The sequence below is a fragment of the Pleurodeles waltl genome, chromosome 7, assembly GCF_031143425.1.
Source record: "Pleurodeles waltl isolate 20211129_DDA chromosome 7, aPleWal1.hap1.20221129, whole genome shotgun sequence".
NCBI classification, from domain to species: domain Eukaryota; kingdom Metazoa; phylum Chordata; class Amphibia; order Caudata; family Salamandridae; genus Pleurodeles; species Pleurodeles waltl.
In genome coordinates, this window is record NC_090446.1 from 1,324,887,496 (window position 1) to 1,324,908,705 (window position 21,210).

The 21,210-nt window shown below is 41.9% G+C and overlaps 1 protein-coding gene across 1 annotated transcript in view; it reads right to left on the reverse strand.

Moving 5' to 3' along the window:
• PRKCG (protein kinase C gamma) overlaps window positions 1–21,210 on the reverse strand; it is a 758,936-nt gene that overhangs the window by 234,502 nt on the left and 503,224 nt on the right. Inside the window, exon 4 of the mRNA XM_069200667.1 lies at window positions 18,303–18,414. Within this exon, the coding sequence (XP_069056768.1) occupies window positions 18,303–18,414 (112 nt within the window). The remainder of the gene's footprint in view (window positions 1–18,302; window positions 18,415–21,210) is intronic.

Sequence of the window (21,210 nt, forward strand, 5' to 3'; positions counted from 1 at the left end):
GAAGCCCCTTCCCCCAAGTCAACAGTAATTACTCAAAAGGTTACAGATATCTTTCTTGGGCATTACAAGGGCCACAGGCTGTAAAGCACTTGTAACATAGCTGAGAGGACATCCACCATGTTTGTGACAGAGTATCCTGTTGACTAAACTCTAAAAATTGCCCTTTATTTACTGGCCGTCTGCTACCAGTGACAAGAAGTAGAAGAACAGAATCCTCTGTATCCTGTTTGGTATACATCATTTATCTAAGAACCAGGACTAGTTTTTGACTATTGTCCCAGATTTTGAATGTAGAAGATTCTTGCCAAAATGTGTTGTACACTGTAACTTAGAAAACAAGCCAATATGGCATGTTTTTTTTGGTTTTAGCAATGCTTTTTATCATTGCTTTTCACCATGGGCAAAAAAGAAGTTCAGCACTATGTTGTAATGAAATGCATATGTCATCATGCATGTGCACAAATGTGCCATGATGTGCTACTGCGGTCCCAGAGTGATGATGTATCCTTGCATATGTGTTATCGTAATAAAGCTTCAATTTTTTTTATTTACCATTTCCAAAACGGTGGATGCACTTGGAGTGGTAAATTAAAGAAAATAAAAAAATACACCTAAAGGTGTGCAAAATCATGTTTGGGAAAGGAATTGCCCAGTACCAAACTGTATCTGTGGGGCCTTCTAGAGTTGAATAAATAAATAACAAATGGTATGAAGAGGGGAGTAATGGGCGATCTCAGGGGTGGGAGAGCAATACCAAGCACAGAGGGTGTGCAGTGGGGATGTGGAAGCAGCATGCAGGGAAGTGCTAGAGAATTGTAATTGTAATCGTATTTATATAGCGCTTACTACCCCTGACGAGGCGTCGAAGCGCTTTTCGATGAGTAGCACGCTACTCCGGAACCCAACAAGAATTAGTGATGGATTAGTATCGTTAAATAATTAGTACAGTTTTAGTACTATGATGAGTTAATTTGAGCCGCGGATATGAGAGTTTGTTAGTTAGACTGGAGTAATGGAGGGGTGGAGGAGGAAATACATCCAGAGGTGTTAATTGGGAGTATATCCTTCATTTACTCAACCCAAAGGCTTGGGATGAGTAAAGGGGGGTAAGGGGGAAGAGTATGTGGAAGGGTTAGGGAGAGCATAGTAGCAGGGTGAGATGAATACAGGAGAATTTAGTAGGGTTGTGTGGGAGGTCACAGAGGTAGAGTGAGGTTTGGTGAGTTAGATGTGGAGGGAAGAGCTTAAGCAGAGATATTTAGGAGATGAAAGTGGTAGAAGGGATTTGGGATGAGTCAGAGTGAGAATGGAGGATAGTTTGATAGAGACATGACATAAGAGTTATGAGTAGATAAGTGTGATAAGATGAGAGCAGGAATTCATAGATATCTAGTATAACAACCCAAAAAAAAAACAGGAGCCATGCAATGATCCACGAACAAGCCAAGCACAGAAACAACATATACACATACACATACATATATATATATACATATATATATATATATACACACACACACACATATGCACATACAATACATAATTAGAATCATGGGTAAAAAAATACTTAGTCAGACAGGTTTAAAGAGTGTGTGTGTATTTTATTGTTATGACATAGTAGCAATACATATTTTCCAAAGAAACTATAAATAAATAGAAATATACATATAATCTGAAAAAAATATTTATCCACATAGGCATATGCAGTTCATAGTTGTTTGAAAAAGGTGGTTATGAAGGAAAGAGACAACTCTTGAGTAGTTTTCTGAAGACAAGAAAGTTATCTGTGGCTCTTATAGTTGGGGGTAATTAATTCCATAGTTTGGCTGCTTGGACGGAGAAGGATGTACCACCTATAGTCTTTTTCTTGTATGGTGGTGTTCTAAGGCGGGGTGCCAGTCTTGAGCAGAGGGTTCTTTGTTGGATGTATTTGGTCATTTTCTTTCTGATAAAAAAGCGGTCCTGTTGCATGTATAGCTTTGTGGGTGATACAAAGCAGCTTGAAAGTGCATCTTCTGGCAACGGGTAACCAGTGTAGTGCTCTCAAGGCAGGGGAGATGTGGGCTTGCGGCTTTATATGCAGTAGTAGCCTGGCTGTGGAATTCTGGATACGTTGTAGTTTTTTCATAACAGATAGAGATGATCAATGGTAGAGGCTATTGGCATAATCCAGTTTGGATAATACAAGTGAGATGGTAGCTTGCACCTTGTGTGGAAATCCAAGGTGGGGGAAGATGCATCGTAAAGTCTTTAAGGTGATGAAGCTTGTGCGTGCTAATTTGTCTACTTGGGCATTCATAGTTAATTTGGAATCCATGGTGATTCCTAGGTTTTTAACTTCCTTGGATAATTGAGGAGGTGGTCCGAGATCGTCAGGCCAGATGCACAGAGGGTCATAACTTTTCCAGTCACCACATATGAGTAACACATGCACTTCCAAGGCGGATAAACGCAAGAAGAGGAAGAAAAGCTACCAAATAAGAAGGAAGCAAATGAGACTGACAAGAAACCCAGCCAATGATAAGCTATGGACTGACCCAAAGGAGTACGTAAGAATTATCCACAATACATTTTTCAACAATGGACTGTTTTAGCTTTATTGATGGCGTGATCAATGCATTTTTTGAGCTGGAGGGTGTGTACAAAGGATACACTGCAGCATATGCTGGTATTATGTCCTCTCCTTGATTAAGGCTCCAAAATTATTTTTATTGCCAGTTTTAAAAGCTTCAGATATTCCAGTTGTAAAGAATACATTTGACTATTTGGCAGGTCTAGAAGATTATCCTGTTTGTGATTGCTAAATGCTTAGACACAGTTGTAGTCAACAAGATTTAAAAAAAAATCACTGAACCTAAAGTATAACTTAGTCCCTTCACATTAAGGCTCTACAGAATAACAGCTCAGCCCTTTTTCAGAGAAGGATAAACAGAAAGATATCCCCCTCCCCCCCATTTTGTAAACGAATTGGTAAGTTTTTTTAGATTTTAAGTGAGATTTGGCCAACTAAATAGAGAAACCAAGCACTAAGGTCAAAAAACCAAGATCAGTGCTAGCACACTTTCTTTGCATTCTCGAGCTCAACCAGGGCCAGGCTTGATTCTAAATTAAGCTCTGGTAAATAAAAAAATCCAAACTATCATAGTTGGGCGATGGCAGGCCAGCCTGTTTTTAAAGCAGTCCTCTAGCCTGCCACTCGCTGAGAAAATGCCAGAGTGGCCAGTCTGGCGCTGAGCACAACAGAGATCGACTTCTTTTCTCCTGCACCTGCTGTATCTTTTAAGGCACTGGCAGCGCAGAACCGAGAGGTTATCTCAGCAGGGTGGATTGCAGGGATCAAAATCTAAAAGTGTTCCCTAATCTTTCGTTCAGGAAACACTCCACTTACTTGTAGATAATTGGCATATTTCACCACACACCAGAAGGAGAGCTAGCAGAACAGTCACGGCTCGAGGTGTGCATTTATATGCTGGGTGTGAGAAGAAACAGAATCAATCCATGGTGAGTGACTACACGTCCACAGGAATGTTGGTATGCGCAATTAATCTGGATTCCTTCTTGGAACCCGCTGCTCTCTCTTGTTCAAATACTTCCCACATGTGACTCTGGGAGCATCTTTCGAATTATCAGCATACTTTTGATGTTCGCCACCATTAGAATGATGCAATTGCGACAAATTGTGAATGTTTTTAGGTATAGTGGATGTAAAAAACTGGGTTATTGGTTGGGGGGTGACCCACAAAAGTGACTAAATTAACTTGTGCTGAACCCTCTGGTAGCCTGGCACAACGGCAGGCAGGCTTAACGTACAGGCAATGTGTAAAGTATTTATGCAGAACACAAATGGTAATAAAATGAAAACACAACTCAAGAAAAATCCCAGGCAAATTTAGAAACACTGAGTAAAATTTAACAAATAAAGGGATACTGAATAACCAATCTGTAGATCTGAAGAGATTACATTTTAAAGTGAAAATAGAGCTTAAAAGCATAAAGCGCCTCTGGCAGTAATCTCGTAGCGCTATATGAGGGGACAGTCACAAGTTCAGGCAGACCGCAATGGAGAGAGGGTTGGGTATAGACATTGAGTTCCAGACACCTCCCCTCGTTCAGACTCCTACTTGCACAAATCCCACACAAATGGAAAAACCAGATCTGGTGGTAGGGCCTTCTCCTACATAGATTCTAAAGCATGGAACAACCTGCCTCTATAAAAAGAGCCTCCTCTGCACTTCTTGAACTCTGCAAGAAGCTGAAGATCAGGCTTTTCCTGTAGTCCCACTAGGCCCTATGTTTGTCCAGACTCACACCTGCTCAGGACCACAAGATACCCTTCCCAGGTGATAGTGCCCTCTACAAATCTCATAGAGTAAAGAGTTAATTACCTTCCGAGTCTGGTGTAAAGAGTTCTGTTCACAGTCATGGAGGCCGCAAGAAGCAGGGAGATCATTACAGATGATCGTCACCATAGCACGAAGAGCAGGCCGGTTGTTGTGGGCTATCATCACTGTAACTCAAAGAGCCAGTTGGGCATTGCAGACGGTAATTGTTGGAGTGCGATGGCAGTCATCGTGGGCTGTCATTCCTGAAGCATGGATTGCAGATCTCACATTGCCAGTAGTCACAGATCGCCACATAGCATGAAGACCAGGTCTCACCAGAGCTTTGCGTTGGCAGTTTTTGCAGGCGATTGAGTCTCGGCATGAAGGGATCCGTTCATGAAGAGCCCAAACTTCAGCATACCACCTTACCTTCTTTGGAGATGCTCAAACTGATGCCTGCCAGGTGTCCAGGACCTTGAGGACACCTCTAAGGAATCATGAACTCACTGGAACAGAGACCAGCAGGGCTCAGGCAGGTCCAATGCATGGTCTAGTGCAGCAGGTTCAGCTGGGCAGTTGCAGGGAGGCCTATGGAGCTTGTTATGTCCCCGGTAGCTCACACAGGCTATCAAACTGACCCTCTGAGCCACTCTGTTTAGCCTGGGATGAGGGTAAACAGGTCCAGTCTTCCTTCTCAGATAGAAAGGCAGTCCTCAGCAGATGGGCAGTCCTCTGGAAGGAGGGTGTCCTTTTTCTATAATGTCCACAGGCCCAGGAGTGTTCTGAAGAGTGGCTCTGGAGGTCCAATATTTACACCTGGTTACAGCTTTTGTGTGTGAGGAGGCACCCTGTCCTACCCCCACATCTGACCCCCCGTCAAGGCTCCAAGATGTCTGGGGTAACAAAAGGCTGGTGCCAGTTTCCTTTGGGTGTGCTGGAGGCAGGCCCTTCGAAGTGCAAGTGGGGCAGGCCTCAGCTCCACCCCAGCTGTCCGGGTAGATGGCCCATCTTGCCCACACCTAATCACCTTTGTGTCACTGTCTGGAAGGAATACACAAACCCAAAGAGCTGAGCCATTCACAGTCATGTGATCCAGAACAGTGGCAGCAACTTTCTAAAAGTAGCATTTTCAAAATTCTGACCTAATTCCTATTTGAAATTACAAATCATTTGAGCCTAAAAAGCGTATCTCTATCTGCTCCCAACCTAAAATTAGTACTTACTAAATTAATAAAGTAACTCAGTATTAGTCAATGGGAGATGTGGGGTTTGCAGTAGTGAAAAACAACATTAGGAGTTTTTCACTACTGGGACAAGTAAAAATAAAGTACACATGTACTACTTTTTAAATGCAATGCACATTGTCCTATGGCCCTTTAGTGCCTACTTTAGAGATGACTTATAAGCATTAAAACCATAAGTTTTAGGACTGGTAAAAGGTGTATTTTGCCTGTCAAAATGGCAAAACTGCACCACAGACTGCAATGGCAGGCCTGAGACATGTTTTCAAAGGCTACTTTAGTGAGTGGCACGATGAGCATTCAGGCCCACTGGCTGTGTTTAATTTACAGGCCCTAGGTACATGTGTAATCATTTAATAAGGACTTAAAAGTAAACTAAATGCATCAATCAGGTGTAAGCCAATTGTACCATGATTTAGGGGCCAAGTACAAGCACTTTAGCACTGGTAAGCAGTGGTAAAGTGTACAAAGCTGTAAAAACCAACAGAAACAGGCTCCGCAAAGAAAGTGAGTTAAGGCAAAATGTTTGGAGTGACTCTTCAGAGAGGGCCAGGTGCAACAGTGGAGTACTATGCTGATCTCATTCCCAAATCTGCAGACAAAGCTGACTTTCTTCGCGGTAAATTTTGTGTGCTCTACAGAGTGTCAGATTCATGTTGAGTCTCTTAAGAGAGACAACAGTTTACCGGGCTGGATAGCTGATAATCCCTCTGTCCACTCACTCCTAAATGTAGCCTCTGTGGCCTTCAGCCTATCAGGGTATTCCATGTGTCCAGTATGGCTAGTTCCCCACTGAGGTAACACTGATTCTGACCCAGGTGATTCATTTGTAGCTACCAGTTAGACTTCTCAAGAGCTGACTGCTGCTAAAAGGTATTAAGTTATAAAGGGGGAAACAATGCCTTAATGGTGGGCTTCTGGAGTTTAGATTGTACCCAGGGGACATTCCAAACCTGATTAGGTGAGACCACAAGCCACATTTGCTGCATTTATTGACAACTAAAGTAGCTGAGAGAACTATGTCAGACAGTACAATAGTTAACAGAATTTTTGGAGTTTCAATTTGAATGTATACTTTGGGTAAACATAATACAACCGCTGACTTTTTATCATTTTTGCTTACTGAAGAGTTATGTGTATGTGATGCATGCCATGAGGATACTTGGTGTATGAGGTGCTTGGTCAAACAAAATGTCCTATATTTTTGCTATGGCTGGTGTTATACCTGACAACCTTAGGGTGGTCTTCCCCCAATCTTTTTGCCTCTTTGCCTCACATTTTAGCTGTATCTTTTTGTTGGTCATAGGACTCTGAGCACTTTACCACTGCTGACCAGTGCTAAAGTGCATGTGCTTCTGCCCTAAAGCATGGTAACATTGTTGTGTACACAATTGGTGTATTTAATTTACTTGTAAGTCCCTTGTAAAGTGGTATGCCATATACCCAGGGCCTGTAAATGCTACTAGAAGGCCTTTATCACAGATTGTGCCACCCACAAACTGTAGGCTTCTAAACTTGTCTCAGGCTGCCATTGCAGGGCTTGTAAGCACCCCTAAGGAAGGCCCTAGGTCACCCAAAGGACATGGTGCTATGTAAGTAAAAGGTAGGACATGTACTTTTAAGTTTTACATGTCCTGGTAGTGAAAAACTCCCAAAGTCGTTTTTCAGTACTATGAGGCTTACTCCTCTCATAGGCCAGTGTTGGGAAACCCTTAATACACTTTTAAGCTTTAATTCCTGATCAGAAAGCTTGGTCATGTTTCATATCTTTTGGGATGTTAATGATCAGTTCTCTTCAATGGTAAAGTCAGATTTAACATCACTATTTTAAAAATGCCACTTTTAGAAAAAGGACATTTCTCTGTTCCTACTGCTCTGTGTGCCTTACAGCCAGTCTCCAATACATGTCTGGGCTAGGTAACAGCTATACGTTGGGCATTCTCTCTAGACAGCCACAAACACAGGAAGGGTGGGTGTGACAAAGGGCCCATCTACATTCATCTGCATTCTGTTGGGCCTTCCTGGCCAGAAAGGGTGGTGGGGAGCTGACACTTACACTTGAATAGGGAAATGCCTATCCCCATCCAAAGGACCGATTACCCATTATTGATAGTCTGGAGCTAGGGCTGGGGCAAAAGGGGGACCTGATCACTTCAGTGAGTTGCTTTGAAGTCACCACCAATTGAAAAGTAACATTTGGGTATAAGTACTGGGGCTCTGACCCTATCAAATCAGTACACTACTGGACATGGGAAGAACTCTGCTTGATTAAAGACTGCTTTGCTGTAAGGATTGCCACTCTGCCTGGACTGACAGTTCTGAGCAACTGCTTCTCTGTTTTGCTGAGCTGCCTTGCTGCCTGCTGATCTTTGCCTTGCTGAGGACAAGAACTGGACCCATCTCACTTGAACCCATAGTGACTCCAAGGGCACACTGGCATGCCCCCTGTTCACCTGAAGTCTTATGGACATTGAAGACTTTCTGCAACTCTCCTGGTGCTACTGGACTCTGTCATCTATGAGTCCTACCCTTGCCTGAGGTGCCCCTCCAGTCCTGGGCCTCAGAAGTGTATTTTGCAGCTGCTATAAACAGACGCACTGTCACCCCTTTGACGTTGATGTAGAGGCTAATCAATGGCAACAGATTCACAGCCTGCACGGCCCAGCAAGAGACTGAGCAGCTCGATGATGATGCATTACATTCATCTCTACAGAGCACGACGACGACGCTGGACTGGACTGCATGGAAAATATCATTGCATCACCTTCGCATTTGTTCCACAACGTTGAGGCTTGCTCCATACAAGGTGCTTCTTCAGCAGACCCTTCGTGGGTTCTGTAGCCGGCCTACCCTGGATCGTGGTCGGTCTGAATTTTGGTTTGCCTCCGGTCCCTCATGATCTCATGTAACTTTTGATCGGTAGCAACTTTTAAGCACTATTTTTAGTACAAGCTTTAAAAATTCATATTTTGACTTCAACTGATTGGAGTTTTGAAGTTTTGGTCTTGTTTTACTCACATAAATATTCTCTATGTTTCCACAATCTGTGAGGAGTCTTTTTGTGATGGTTTCATTGTGTTACTGTGTGTGTGTAATACTGTACACATTGCCTCTTAAGTTAAGCCTGACTGTTCTGTGGTCAAGCTACTAGAGGGTGAGCACAGGTTAATTTAGGGTGTGTATCTGACTTACCCTGGCTAGGATTGTGGTCCCTAATTGGACAGAGTGCATACTTCTGCGAACTAGAGACCCAATTTCTAACAGCTTTCTGATGTAAAGCCAAGACGTGAGCAGACAAGCAGACAACAGGCTACAAAAAGTCTAAAGTCTTAGTTAACTTGAATGCTGACTTCAGAGCTTTGCAGCAAAGGCAAGTGATCAGAAGTAGGGGATACTTGTTAGAAGCAGACATCAGTGCACAGGTGGATTCCTACCTAAATGTTTGACACTGGAGATTTGCTTCTCCACGTGTGATTTTAATATTTGTCCCTCACGCATCAAAAAAGTAAACAGTGAAGTCTAAAATCTTTAAAATCAAGTCAATGAGAAAAACAGGTAATATCTCTGGAGTTGTACTGCATTTTATATAGCTGGCTTCTCATCTTTGACCAATTCCCACCCTAAATAACTGGATGGGGCACAGAGTGCATTCTGATCACATAAATGTGAAGGTCCCTTAGTTTCTCATGAGAGGGAACAACCCTGATATATATTTTGCAGTCTGCTTGCTGTCTGGATAAAATACTGAAGTCACATTTGCGAATGTGTCACACTTTCACTATAGAAGATAGCACTCAAAGCACTTACATTAATAGGGTGTAATATATTTTGTCAGTCTAGTGACTTGTGGAAGATTCCTTCAGCCGCCACAGGCCAGGTAAGTGAGAACGTCAGGCTTATACTGAACTGTCACCTCAGGAGTCACTTGGTAATAAACGGCAATATTTAGAGATGGTCTCAACTCAAGCCCCATATTCAAAATTGAATTCCTTACTTATTAACCTTCTTTAATATATTTTGTGACCCTATTCTATAACCCAGTTACAAATTGGCCGGCTTTCAAATTATACTGACAATAATACCCATTCAGCCATCTGGCTCTCATAAGTCATCTTCCCCCTTTGAATTAACCATTTGGGGAAAAGGTTTAAAATTGGAATGCATCCAATGTGTAGGATATTAGAAGATACAGCATCATGAGCAAGGTATCTTTTCCTTAACCCCGCTGTGCTATTTGTAGATGCTGTTAGATTTGGCTGGTTTACTGACCTCCATCCACCATTAGTAAAGCTCAGCTATACTACCGAAGGACTTGAAAGAATGCCACACATAACTACTGCATATCAAGCCACCTACATGTCCGGTATGACTACCCCTAGAGATAAAGCACACACTATGAAACTGAAAATTACCTTGTTGCACTTTGTCATTTTAACTTTTGAGAAATAATATGAGGGTGAGCACTGGTGCACCTGAAGGGATGGGGCGTACTCTATCTCAATTTCATACTCGCCATCTAAGGCCACATGTTCAATTGACTGTCAATTGGCTCTTTCCAGCAGCCCTCCTCACTTTACAACACAATTTTGTAGGCTGATAAGGATGCCACCACTCTTTTCTGCTGCTACATTTTTGCAAATTTTCACTTAATTTGGGAATAATGGTAGGTTTGGAAGCTGGTTCCCAATGCACTGAGAGACTCTGTCTCACTTCAAGCCTGCCTCTTCTGCTCCTGATTGTCCACCTAAAAAATGGCTCATTCAGGCTGTTCTACTCTCCTCTTCAAAGCTTCGAGGTCTGGGGAAGATGCCTATACTTTGCTGTGGTAACACTTTCTTGCACTTTGTCACTTTTGTCTTACAAGCATATTGGGGTTGAACACGGCTGTATGCGATTTCATGGAAAAACGATTTTATGAAATACCATTACTAAGAAACCATGTCAACTAAACTTTCTAATGGAAATTTTCAGAATTAATGGAATTTATCATTTTGTGGAAACCAATTCATAGAGCATCTTTTTGGTCAAAATTAACTTTGAAGTCTTATTAAGTGTAAGTACATTGGTTGCAGGTCTTGCTTTAAGAAACAGTTGTTTCTGAGATATTTATTTCAGTGCTTTACCTCAGAGGACATTATTTCATATTGATATCTTTTACACTCCCAATTACTTGGATACTTTTAGTTTGCTAAATCTTCACCACTTGTAAACACCATCAATCCCTACCCCCTTAAAACCCGTCACCACACGTAAACTACAATCATCCCTGAATTCTAAAACTCCTTTACACACCAACAAAAACACCATTCTTGAACCATAAAATCAAACACTATCCCAAACCCCACCCATCCCTGAACCCTAACAAAAAGTTTCTATGTCTAAACCCCACCCATCCCGAAACACCTCAGCACATTCAAAGTCCACCCATCCCTGAATACTAAAAAACCCTCACCACTTTTAAAGACCAACCATATATGACCCAGAACTCCTCATCACCCTAACCTACTCATCCCTCAGTCCTAAAAACCTCTTTATACATCTAAACTTCACCCATTCCTGAATCCTTAAAACACCTTACCACTCTGAACTTCACCCCATCCTGAACCCTAAAAACTTTTCAACACACTAGATGCTACTCAAAACTGCCCTAGCCGCTACTCAAAACTGAAACTGAGAAACCCTCACCAGCTCTAAACTCGCACATCCCTGAAACCTAAAAACACCTAACACAAAACATCACTCAGCCATGAACCCTAAAACGCACTTTACCACCCTGCAATCTACCCATCTCTAAACTTCAAAAACCTCTTTCTATGACTGAACTCCAATTACTCCTGACTCCTAAAAGCCCCTCATCACCCTAAACTTTACCGACCCCGGATCCAAAAATCCCATAGTAGCCCTAAACTCCACCCAAGCTTAATGTGATTTTGAATTTGTCCTTAAAATTACCTTTCCATTAAAATGCTTCCTTTAATTTTTTATTTTTTGTGTTTCCTTTTAATTGTCTTTCCTTGAAATAGTTTTTTCTAATGATTTGGCTTCCTCCAATGGGGTTTCTCAGTTTTAGTTTTCCATTAATTCACACACATCAGTTAAACACACCCTGAGGCGCATGATACTGTGATAACTTTAAGCCTCTTCCTACAGACTGTTGATTGGCCACCCAACAAAGGGACTATCCTGTCCACCCCTGCAACTGCTATAAAGATTATTGAGCTAATGTACTGCACAGGATACAGGTTGAAGGCAGTATAGTGGCATGATCGTATAGAAGCAGGAAACTGCCAATTTTTTGCATGTCCTTTCATTTAAGGTTTTGTCTCTTTTCTATTGGTCACGTTGTCTGCGCTTCACATTCCTTCTGTTCAATTAAACGTTTATCACATTTAAAGAAGGTAATTCAACTTGATGCACTGAAGTTTAGTACAATGTCAATGGGGCACTCATAAGCATCAATGATTATAAACTTCATCACTGCCCCCTGGTGATTTCTAAATCATCACAGTTAGGGTAACACATGAGTATATAGCCACATACCATTTAATACGTAATGAATTTATCTGGTTCAGCAGATAAGACATTTGCTTCCTTTACTATGGTTAGCTATTATCAACACAGTATACGTTTCAATAGCACTGAGATGAGGAGTGGCTGAGGTCAACAAAGCTAGATCAAATATCTCCCCAAATTAATCAACTCTGAAAAGGTGAATATTCACTTGACAATGGTAAGAACGAGGGGTACATAGTGTTTTTGCTATTTACCCTTCACTAGATTTACCAAGTTACCTTCCTGTGCAATAAGTTTTCCACCAAATATTTTAACAAACCATGCTAATGCACTGATACCTGCAGACGACTTAGTTATTGACTAAACACCAGTTTGTTTACAGCACCAGCTAGATCCCTTAGTTAGCATTTAAGTACATAAAGGCAGTGCCAGTAATCTATATGAAGTTATGTAATGTAAACTTGTCAGTGGTTGAGCAGTACATCTAACTGGACATCCTCTTTTAATAGCTGTCTGGGTTGGCTGGTAGGCAAATGGTATGAAGCAGTTTAGTGTTGACCATGCTTATACACTTCTAATTTTCAACAGGATGTATGAAAGATATGTGATACATCCTCTTACTGCAGTATACTAAGGGCTACTGGAATTCTGCAACAGAGGAAGACCAAATTATTTTGGCGAGACTGACTAAATTATGCAACATAATGTGGCACATTTTGTGATAGCATTACTTTATTATTTTGTCATTTTTACACATTGTAACACTGCCTGGACAAAGCTTTCACCCTGTTACTATCAATTTAACACACACATACAGCAGTAAGCAGTTTAAAGATGATCAGTCAATTTTTGCTAGGGGCTTTCCATCTTTTTGGTAACTTTTGATCTGCTTGAGCTAGAAACACAGATTTGTTAAAATCTGGAGATTATGCAGCAGAAGACGGATTATGTGGCATATGTGGCAAATGCAGCAAACCCATAATTATGCACAAAATGCCATGGTCGCACAATCGTATCATTCCAGTGGCCCAAGCATACTGGAGTAAGGTGGCTGCAGTGACATTGTATGGTTATCCACCAACACTGTAATTAAAATTCAGTTTCTCTAGCTGAAAAACAACAGCAAGTGGAGGTGGGGGTCCTAGTGATCCTACCTATCACTCACCTGACACCGCCCTGTGGGCAGGACAGGCAAAACACATAAAGGTATATAAAAAGAGAGAAGGAGACTTTAGTGTGATGCAGTGGACTCACAAGATCCTGTTCTGATGATAGTCTTCTCTACCTTCCAGGGTTAGATCCCCAGGAGAACAATTTATATATGACTACTGAAAGAGTCTACTGATGTCATATTTGCTAGGCAAACCTATTGGGGAGGAAAGGCTGCATTGCGAGAAATGAGACCTGCTATAAATGGGGGCTCTGGCAGCAGTTTGCACCCTGTTAAAGTAGGGTCCATCACTCTAGTCAGGTAAGGAAGTCAGACAGCTAAGATAACCAGTGCTCAGCACCGCCTTGGTAGCTTGGCATGAGCAGTCTGGCTTCTCACAGAGGCAATGTGTAAAGTATGGGTACACACACACACACACACACACACACATACACATACACACAGAGTAACACAGTGAAAACTCTACAAAGGGACTCCACACCGGTTTAGAAAAAGAGGCAATATTTATCGGAGTAAAACAAGACCACAACAAAAAAAAATCAAAATACACCAGTAAAGATACGAATTTTCAAAGATTAAATGTAGTACAGCGCTTATAAAAACAATAGCTCCAACTAGGGATATCAAAACGGCTTGCTGGAGACCCTTCCAACAGTCCAGCACCACCCGCGAGGGACCGCGGGCCGGCTTCGGGGTCGTATAGAGCCCGGTTCAGTTCCTTGGAAAACAATGCATAAACAAACAATTTGCATAGTGTCGGGAAGGTGAGGCGTCGCTAGAATCGGTGCAGCGTCAGTTCCTTACTGCCACCGGCAGGTGAGGCATTGGTTCCTTACTGTTAGGTAGGGGAGGTGAGGCGTTGGTTCCTTAACATTGCAGGCAGCGTTGGAGGCGAGGTGGCGATCCCTTATGACAAAGCAGGGTCAATGAACCAGCAGGGCAAGATGCAAGGTGTCGACTTTACGGTGTCATGATTACACCACGGACCACAGGTGCTGCAGCGGACATCAGTGACACAACACTCTGGACTCATGCTTTGGCGGGACTTCAGAGGCATGCCGTCAGGGCCTGTATTGAAGATAGCAGTTGTTGCCCTCAGCAGGGACCACGGCTCTGGTGCAGGCAGCAGCGCTGGGTCAGGGAGAAGCACCAGTTCCGAAGTTGCCCTGGAAGAGTATGTACCAGTTTCTTCCTGGTTGCACCAGAAGTTACTCCTGAGGGCCCAGGAACTGGATTTGGCACCACTTGGCAAGTCAGGACTCTCAGCAAGAGAGCCCAGGTGCTGGCAGATGAAGTCTTTGATGGCTCTGAGACTTCTTAACACAAGGCAAGCTCAGTTCAAGCCCTTGGAGAACTTTGGAAAGAAGGATGTAGAAAGAAAAATCCAGTCCTTTCACTCCCAGGATAGAAGCAGCAAGGAGCAGGCCATTACAACAAAGCAACAGGCAAAGTGGCAGTTCCTCCTACCGAATCTAGACCTTCTTCCTGGCAGAATGTCCTCAGTCCAGCAGTGTTCTAACTAGGTGGTGTTAGAGGTTCAGTACTTGTATCCATTTGTGTTTTTGTAGTGGGCACTTCAAAGAGTTGCCTTTGTAGTGCACAAGACCCTGTCTTTCCCTGTCCTGGCCCCAAATACTCATGGGGGTTGGAGACTGCTTTACGTAAGGACAGGCACAGCCCTATTCAGGTGCAAGTGTCAACTCTTTCCACCACTGCCCCATCAACCTAGTGATGGGCCATCAGGATATGCAGGGCAGACCTCAGATCCCTTTATGTGACTGTCTAGAGAGAATGCACAAACAGCCCAACTGTCATCCTGATCCAGACATGTATTCGGCAGACAGGCAAAGGCACAGAATGGTTAAGCAATAAAATGCCCACTTTCTAAAATTGCCATTTTCAAACTCACAATTGAAAAACCAACATCACCAAAAGATGTATTTTTAAATTCCGAGTTCAGAGACCCTAAACACCATTTCCATATCTCCTCTGAATGGGAAATTACACTTAAAAGATATTTCAAGGCAATTCCCATGTTACTCTATGGGAGGGATAGGCATTGCAATAGTGAAAAACGAAATTAGCAGTATTTCACTATCAGGACATGTAAAATACATCAGTACTTATCCTACCTTTTACCTACACTGCACTCGGCCCATGGGACTGCCTTCGGCCTACCTTAGGGGTGACGTACAGGTAATAAAAGGGAAGGTTAGGACCTGGAAAGTGGGTGCACTTGCCAGTTCACCATGGCAGTTTAAAACTGCACACACAAACACTGCAATGGCAGGCCGCCTGAGACATGTTTGCAGGGCTACTCATGTGGGTGGCATAATCAGTGCTGCAGACCTACTAGTAGCATTTGATTTACAGGACCACCTGGGCACTATACTATGGACTTACTAGTAAATCAAATATGCCAATCATTGATAAACTAATCACCAATATAATTTAAACAGGGAGCCCTTGCACTCTAGCACTGGTCAGCAGTGGTAAAGTGCCCAGAGTCCTAAAGACAACAAAAATAGGTCAGAAAAATAGGAGGAAGAAGGTAAAATGTTTGGGGATACCCTGCAAAAAGGGCAAGGTCCAACATGATCATTGTAAGGTCAACTACTGTACTGCCTAAAGAGACTATAAGAAACAACAAAGCTGGATTTAAAGTATTATCTTGTACCGATTAATAAATTTAAAAAACGTACTACTCCCGGTGCCTTCTCTTTTGTCAAAGAGCCTACAGCCTGCATCTACTCTTTTGCAATATGATTTTCTTAGCAACTAGTCAGTACCTAATATCAGTTTCAGTGTCTGCTACTAATGATATGGCTTGGTATTCCCTTGAAGAATAATCATACTAAATGGAGAGCCCTGTCTGTTAATAACAGAATGCAATAAGAGCAGGTGTGTATGTGTGTGGTACTTCTATTGTGCACACCTAGGCAAAAGGCAGCTGTGTGCTGAACATGGTCAAAGGCAAGCTTAAATTCAGCAATCAATAAGGGAGGAACTTCGATTGTGGACAGTTTATACATTGTAATGCAGTATTCTTTAAAGAGGTGAGTCTTCAACTTGTTCCTAAATTGGAGCAGTGTTGGGGTGGTTCTGATGGATATGAGGATGTTGTCCGATGGTGTCCTGGCTGCAGGTGTGTTGAGAACTTGACTGCAAGATAAGTGGAAGGTGCAGGTCATGATGGCTTTGTAAATGATGCAGCTGGTTTTGAAGCTGATGCTGGCTGGCAAGGGGAGCCAATGCACTTCCATCACTACAGAAGTGATGTGATCATGATAAACCTTTGTATAAACTCTTCGCTTTCACAAAATATCTGCATAGTAGAGAGGGATTAACTGCAACTATTTTTAAGATCTAATAGGGCTTGTACAATTAATGGAGTACATAAATCGATGTTAAGTTTAAAAATGACTTAAGTGGCAATGTTATTAGAAAAAGAATTCATAAATTAGTATTAAAACGTTTAGATAGTTCTATTGGATTGATATTTATACAGCATTTTCCTACCCTTTGTTAGTCCCAAAGTACTTATATTTTAAAAAGTGAGTAGCTACTCCATTTGAAACACTTATAAAGTGTCTGATACTTCTGATCAGGTTGTGAAGTGCTTGTGTTTGGTTCCAGAGCGCTCTTTGAGATTAGCTGTTGTTTAATATAGGTTGATGGGTTAAGACTGTGAGGTTTGTGGCATGATATGAGTGTAGTGCCTTGAGGTTTTACTGTGCATGAGCATTAGGAGTTGTGGAGAGCATGAGACTAGACGCAGTACAGCAGGCAGGTATTCAGTTTTTTAGGGTGCATTGTTCAGATATTTCATAACTAACTTAATTGCACCTTATTCTACCCTTTTCAGTCAGATGTATGTTGGAATTTTAAGTTGTATGTACGCTTCAGATGCATATTACTTTATTAAAGTCATTTTTTCAAAGGTTGATAAAGTGGTTTAAATATGTAGCAGGATACTGCAGAACATGCCTGAAGATCATGTATATCAAACAGTGTTTTCCCCATGGTTCTGGACAATCCGATGTGTACAAAACACTGGTGCACACACAATACTTATTTTGCTTTATGTCTCTAAAAGGCTGAATGCAAATTCCCCATACCAAGAAAATGCACCGAATAATTGAAGGACAGCTGCGCCATTACAATTTAGTAGACTTTCATTCAGCGTTTTTGGTCATGTGCAGAGCAGAAATTTGCTAAGGAAAACATGTTAAATTAAAAAGTGACAATCTTTAGGATTACCCCTTTTAACGTGTTTGTACTGTTTGACCAATCTGCACCTCACTTGCCACACTTCAGGTTTCCAAGTGTTGTGTCCCACAAGTTTGGTACAAATTGGTTAAGGGGGAGAACACTTATTGAGACACAAAGATGGCCTTTTCTATGGAGAGAGGTGTCAACTTTAACGACTGAGGTAAAGATGGTAAATGTAATGTCTCTCTTGGAAAAATAATAATTTTGCATTGCGTAAATACTAATGATTCAAGTGATATTGCATACTGTGAGCTAATACAAATAAATTACAAGCTCTTTTTCTCGACTGCCCTGAATTGTGGCCCTTTGTTGACCAACAGAAGTAAACATATGATATTGAAAGTCCTCCGAGGAACAGCTCTTCTAAGAAAAGGGAATTTTAACAAACCCCATGTAACCAACTACTGCGTCATTAACATTTCGTTGCCAATTTGACTAAGAAATACCTTTTTTTTAAAAATTCATAATTCCGTTTTTATTTTATTTCCTGTTGGCCATCTCCCCATTACACTACTTAGCCATGCACTATATCTATCCTAAGGGAGTTGAAAAGTTTGTAGTTGCATAAAAGTTACCAGCTATTTGAAGAAGCTCGAACACAACTCAAAAAAAGATTAATCGACAAAACAACAGACTTTTCAGAGAAACATAAACATACTAAAACCGGTAATCACATTATCATTGAGTGCTGCCATTGCCATGCCAATTAACAATATAACATGTTCGTCCTCACGCCTGGTCTGTTTGCCTACTCCCCTTCTTCCAGAACATTATAACACTTACAGGAGCATTTCATCCCTTGATGGACCAGACCGTAGAGTAGGGATCCACAGTGATCACAGAAGGTGGGGCTGCTGTAGCTGTGCACCTTGAACTTGTGCCTGCTCCGAGGGTCCTGGGAATAAAAAGAGGAGTAGAAATCAGTTATACTCCATACAGGAGATACTCGCCACATCTTTACACTTTCCTTCGTCTAAGATTTCTACTAATAAAGGTTGTCTTTGGTGGCAAGTCTTGGTCCTTGGCGTATTCAGCATCTTCTCATTTTTCATCTGGGCACAATTCACAATTAAATCTTTAAATCTACACCTATATATTTACAACCACATATGGAGTAGGCTTACATTTTTTGGGGGGGAATTCGCAAAGGCATAGAGTAGTGATCTTGGGAATCAGTGAACGTTGCATCTATCCAAGAATAATCACATGTAAGTACTAAGACATGAATAGTTTTACATAGTAAAACATTATGCGAGTAAATGCTTTAAAAAAATAATTTGCATGTGCTGTTTTTGTGTTGTTTTGCCTGAGGGAAAATATTTTTCCCTGTGGAGAATCCCTATTTTACCCAAACATCAACCTACTTCAGGAATGTTACGTATCCATTTCAAACCAGGATAGAGACTTACACGTACCCTTAACATAAGTAAATCTCTGACCATGTCTAGGATTGGAATATGCCCTGAATAATGTTGTGGATTTCCAGAAACCTGTGTTTTTGGGTGTTCACCAAATTTCCATAGCATCTCACCCTTGAGCCTTCTCTTCCCATTTAGTTCTCCAGCCTACTGGTGCAACATTATGTGTGAGTAAATAAATATTGGAGTGCAAATTCACATTCACATTTTTAATTGAATGTTTGTGCTCATATATCAGATACCGTGCCTGATTTAGATCAGGGCGATCACACTGCCAAGTCGTGTCAGCTGCAGACCTAAGAAGACAGTCAAGTCAATGGTCTTCCACCCACAGTATTTAGATGTTACAGCTCTGCAAGCGGATTGACTGGCAACAGATTGCTGATGGAGTGAGACGGCGGCAGGACTCAATGGACTTCGTATAATGGCACCTGAATGTTACACACTGCAACAAAACATACTCAACAACAAGGGTCTCTATGTTAGTGACACAAATACAAGCACAACCACGTCTTCCACTCCCGCTCCCACTCCCTCCACTTCAACCAGCCAATACACACACACACATACTGACTTACACACACAACTTGCAGCACAACGTGACAGGTAAAGGTTCCCTGGCAATGTGCACGCATGGATACAGTTGACGGGTGTGTATGTTCCATCATTGTGATTCCAGTTTTCATTTCCCAATGAATACTGACACCATAATGACAGTTGTGTATGTGTGTAATATTTGTTGTGTACCAGTGTGTTCCCACCCATGTCTTACCCACTCATGTCTCCGACATATGCATGTTACAGTGATTAAAAAAATTACTGTGACATGTTTATGTCTGCAGTGGGGCCGACCTCCAATGCAGTACCAACCCAAAATACCCTGGCAATGCAGCACCCCTATTGTGGAGTACGGCGACGGGAAGGGAGGGGGTGTTTTCTCTGTCGGTTGGTGGCAGCAGAACTGGCAGGTGTTGTCCAGTCATGACCAGTGGAAGACAGGGGTGGAATGTGGACAAAGGTGAGTTTTCACCCCCTTTGCCTCCCCAATCTGCCAATTCAAACATGGAGATTGGACCACCACTTTTATTCTTAGTAGTAAGGTACATCCAAATCTGCATAGCAGGAATAGTGTCTGGGGTTCTGCCGTCAAAACTTTTTCCTATTACACCATTGACGCAGGTGGTCTTTTTTGGCAAAGAAAATGGTTCAAATGTGGGGTTTTGTCTATGAGACAGCCAACATCTAAAAACGGCAGGCGGTCCATCGTTGTGGCAGACGAATTTTCAGTCAAAAAGTCAACCGCAGGACCATTACCGCCACATCTAAATCCGTCCCACAGTGTTTAAGTTGAATCTCGATGTGAAAATAGATTTGGGAATCATGCTGTGTGTGTGTATACATGTGTGTGTGTGCATGTGTACTTATTGTAAATTATTCACAGATGTCATGTGCAGTTAGTACTTTAAAGAGCAGAAAGGACAATAACCATCTTCCAATGACAAACCTGTTGTTAGGCTAAAATATATTTTTGTAGGCCACATGAGAACGTTCTTCAGTAGTTATTATGCACCAGCACGAGATATTCTAATGATCGGGGAAAAAGGCATAACTACATTCGGTAGTTGGGTACAAAGAAAGAACAGCAGCAATATTTAATTCTTTTAATATAGAAAACATGTAAAGTGTCATTTGGGAGTGGTGTTGGCATCTGGTAAAGGAGAATTTATTTGCAAAAAAAGGTCAGTAAATAGTAGATCCGGTTTTTAATATACTATTGACATGGTACCTCTTGCACTGAAATGGTAGTACGAAGCACGTGCAGCATATAATGGTTAAGCTATGTGGGGATAGACACATTTGCATTGATCTTGGGACGAAGACCGGGTTGGTAGACCCATGGATATGAGCACACATACGTTATGTGGGTTGTGAGATGTGCATGGACAGCGTAGAGAAAGGTGTTTCTGGATGAATAACCAAGAAATATTTCTCCATCTTTGTTTCATTCTGTTGCCAATCCCTAAAATGTTGCTTCATTTTGAATTCACAAGTTTCCCTGACGCTCTGTCCCCTCGTCCTGCTTGTCACCCAGATGCCAACTGGGCAATGCTTATGCTGTACCACCAGTAGGTATGACTCAAATACAACTTTAGTTGTCTATTAGGCTTCTTGAAAATGTAAAAATGTATTTACGAATATAATAACGTATAATAGATACATAGAGGCTCTAAGGGTCACCAACTTTCAGCCAATTGCTTTGTAGGCATGTCCGT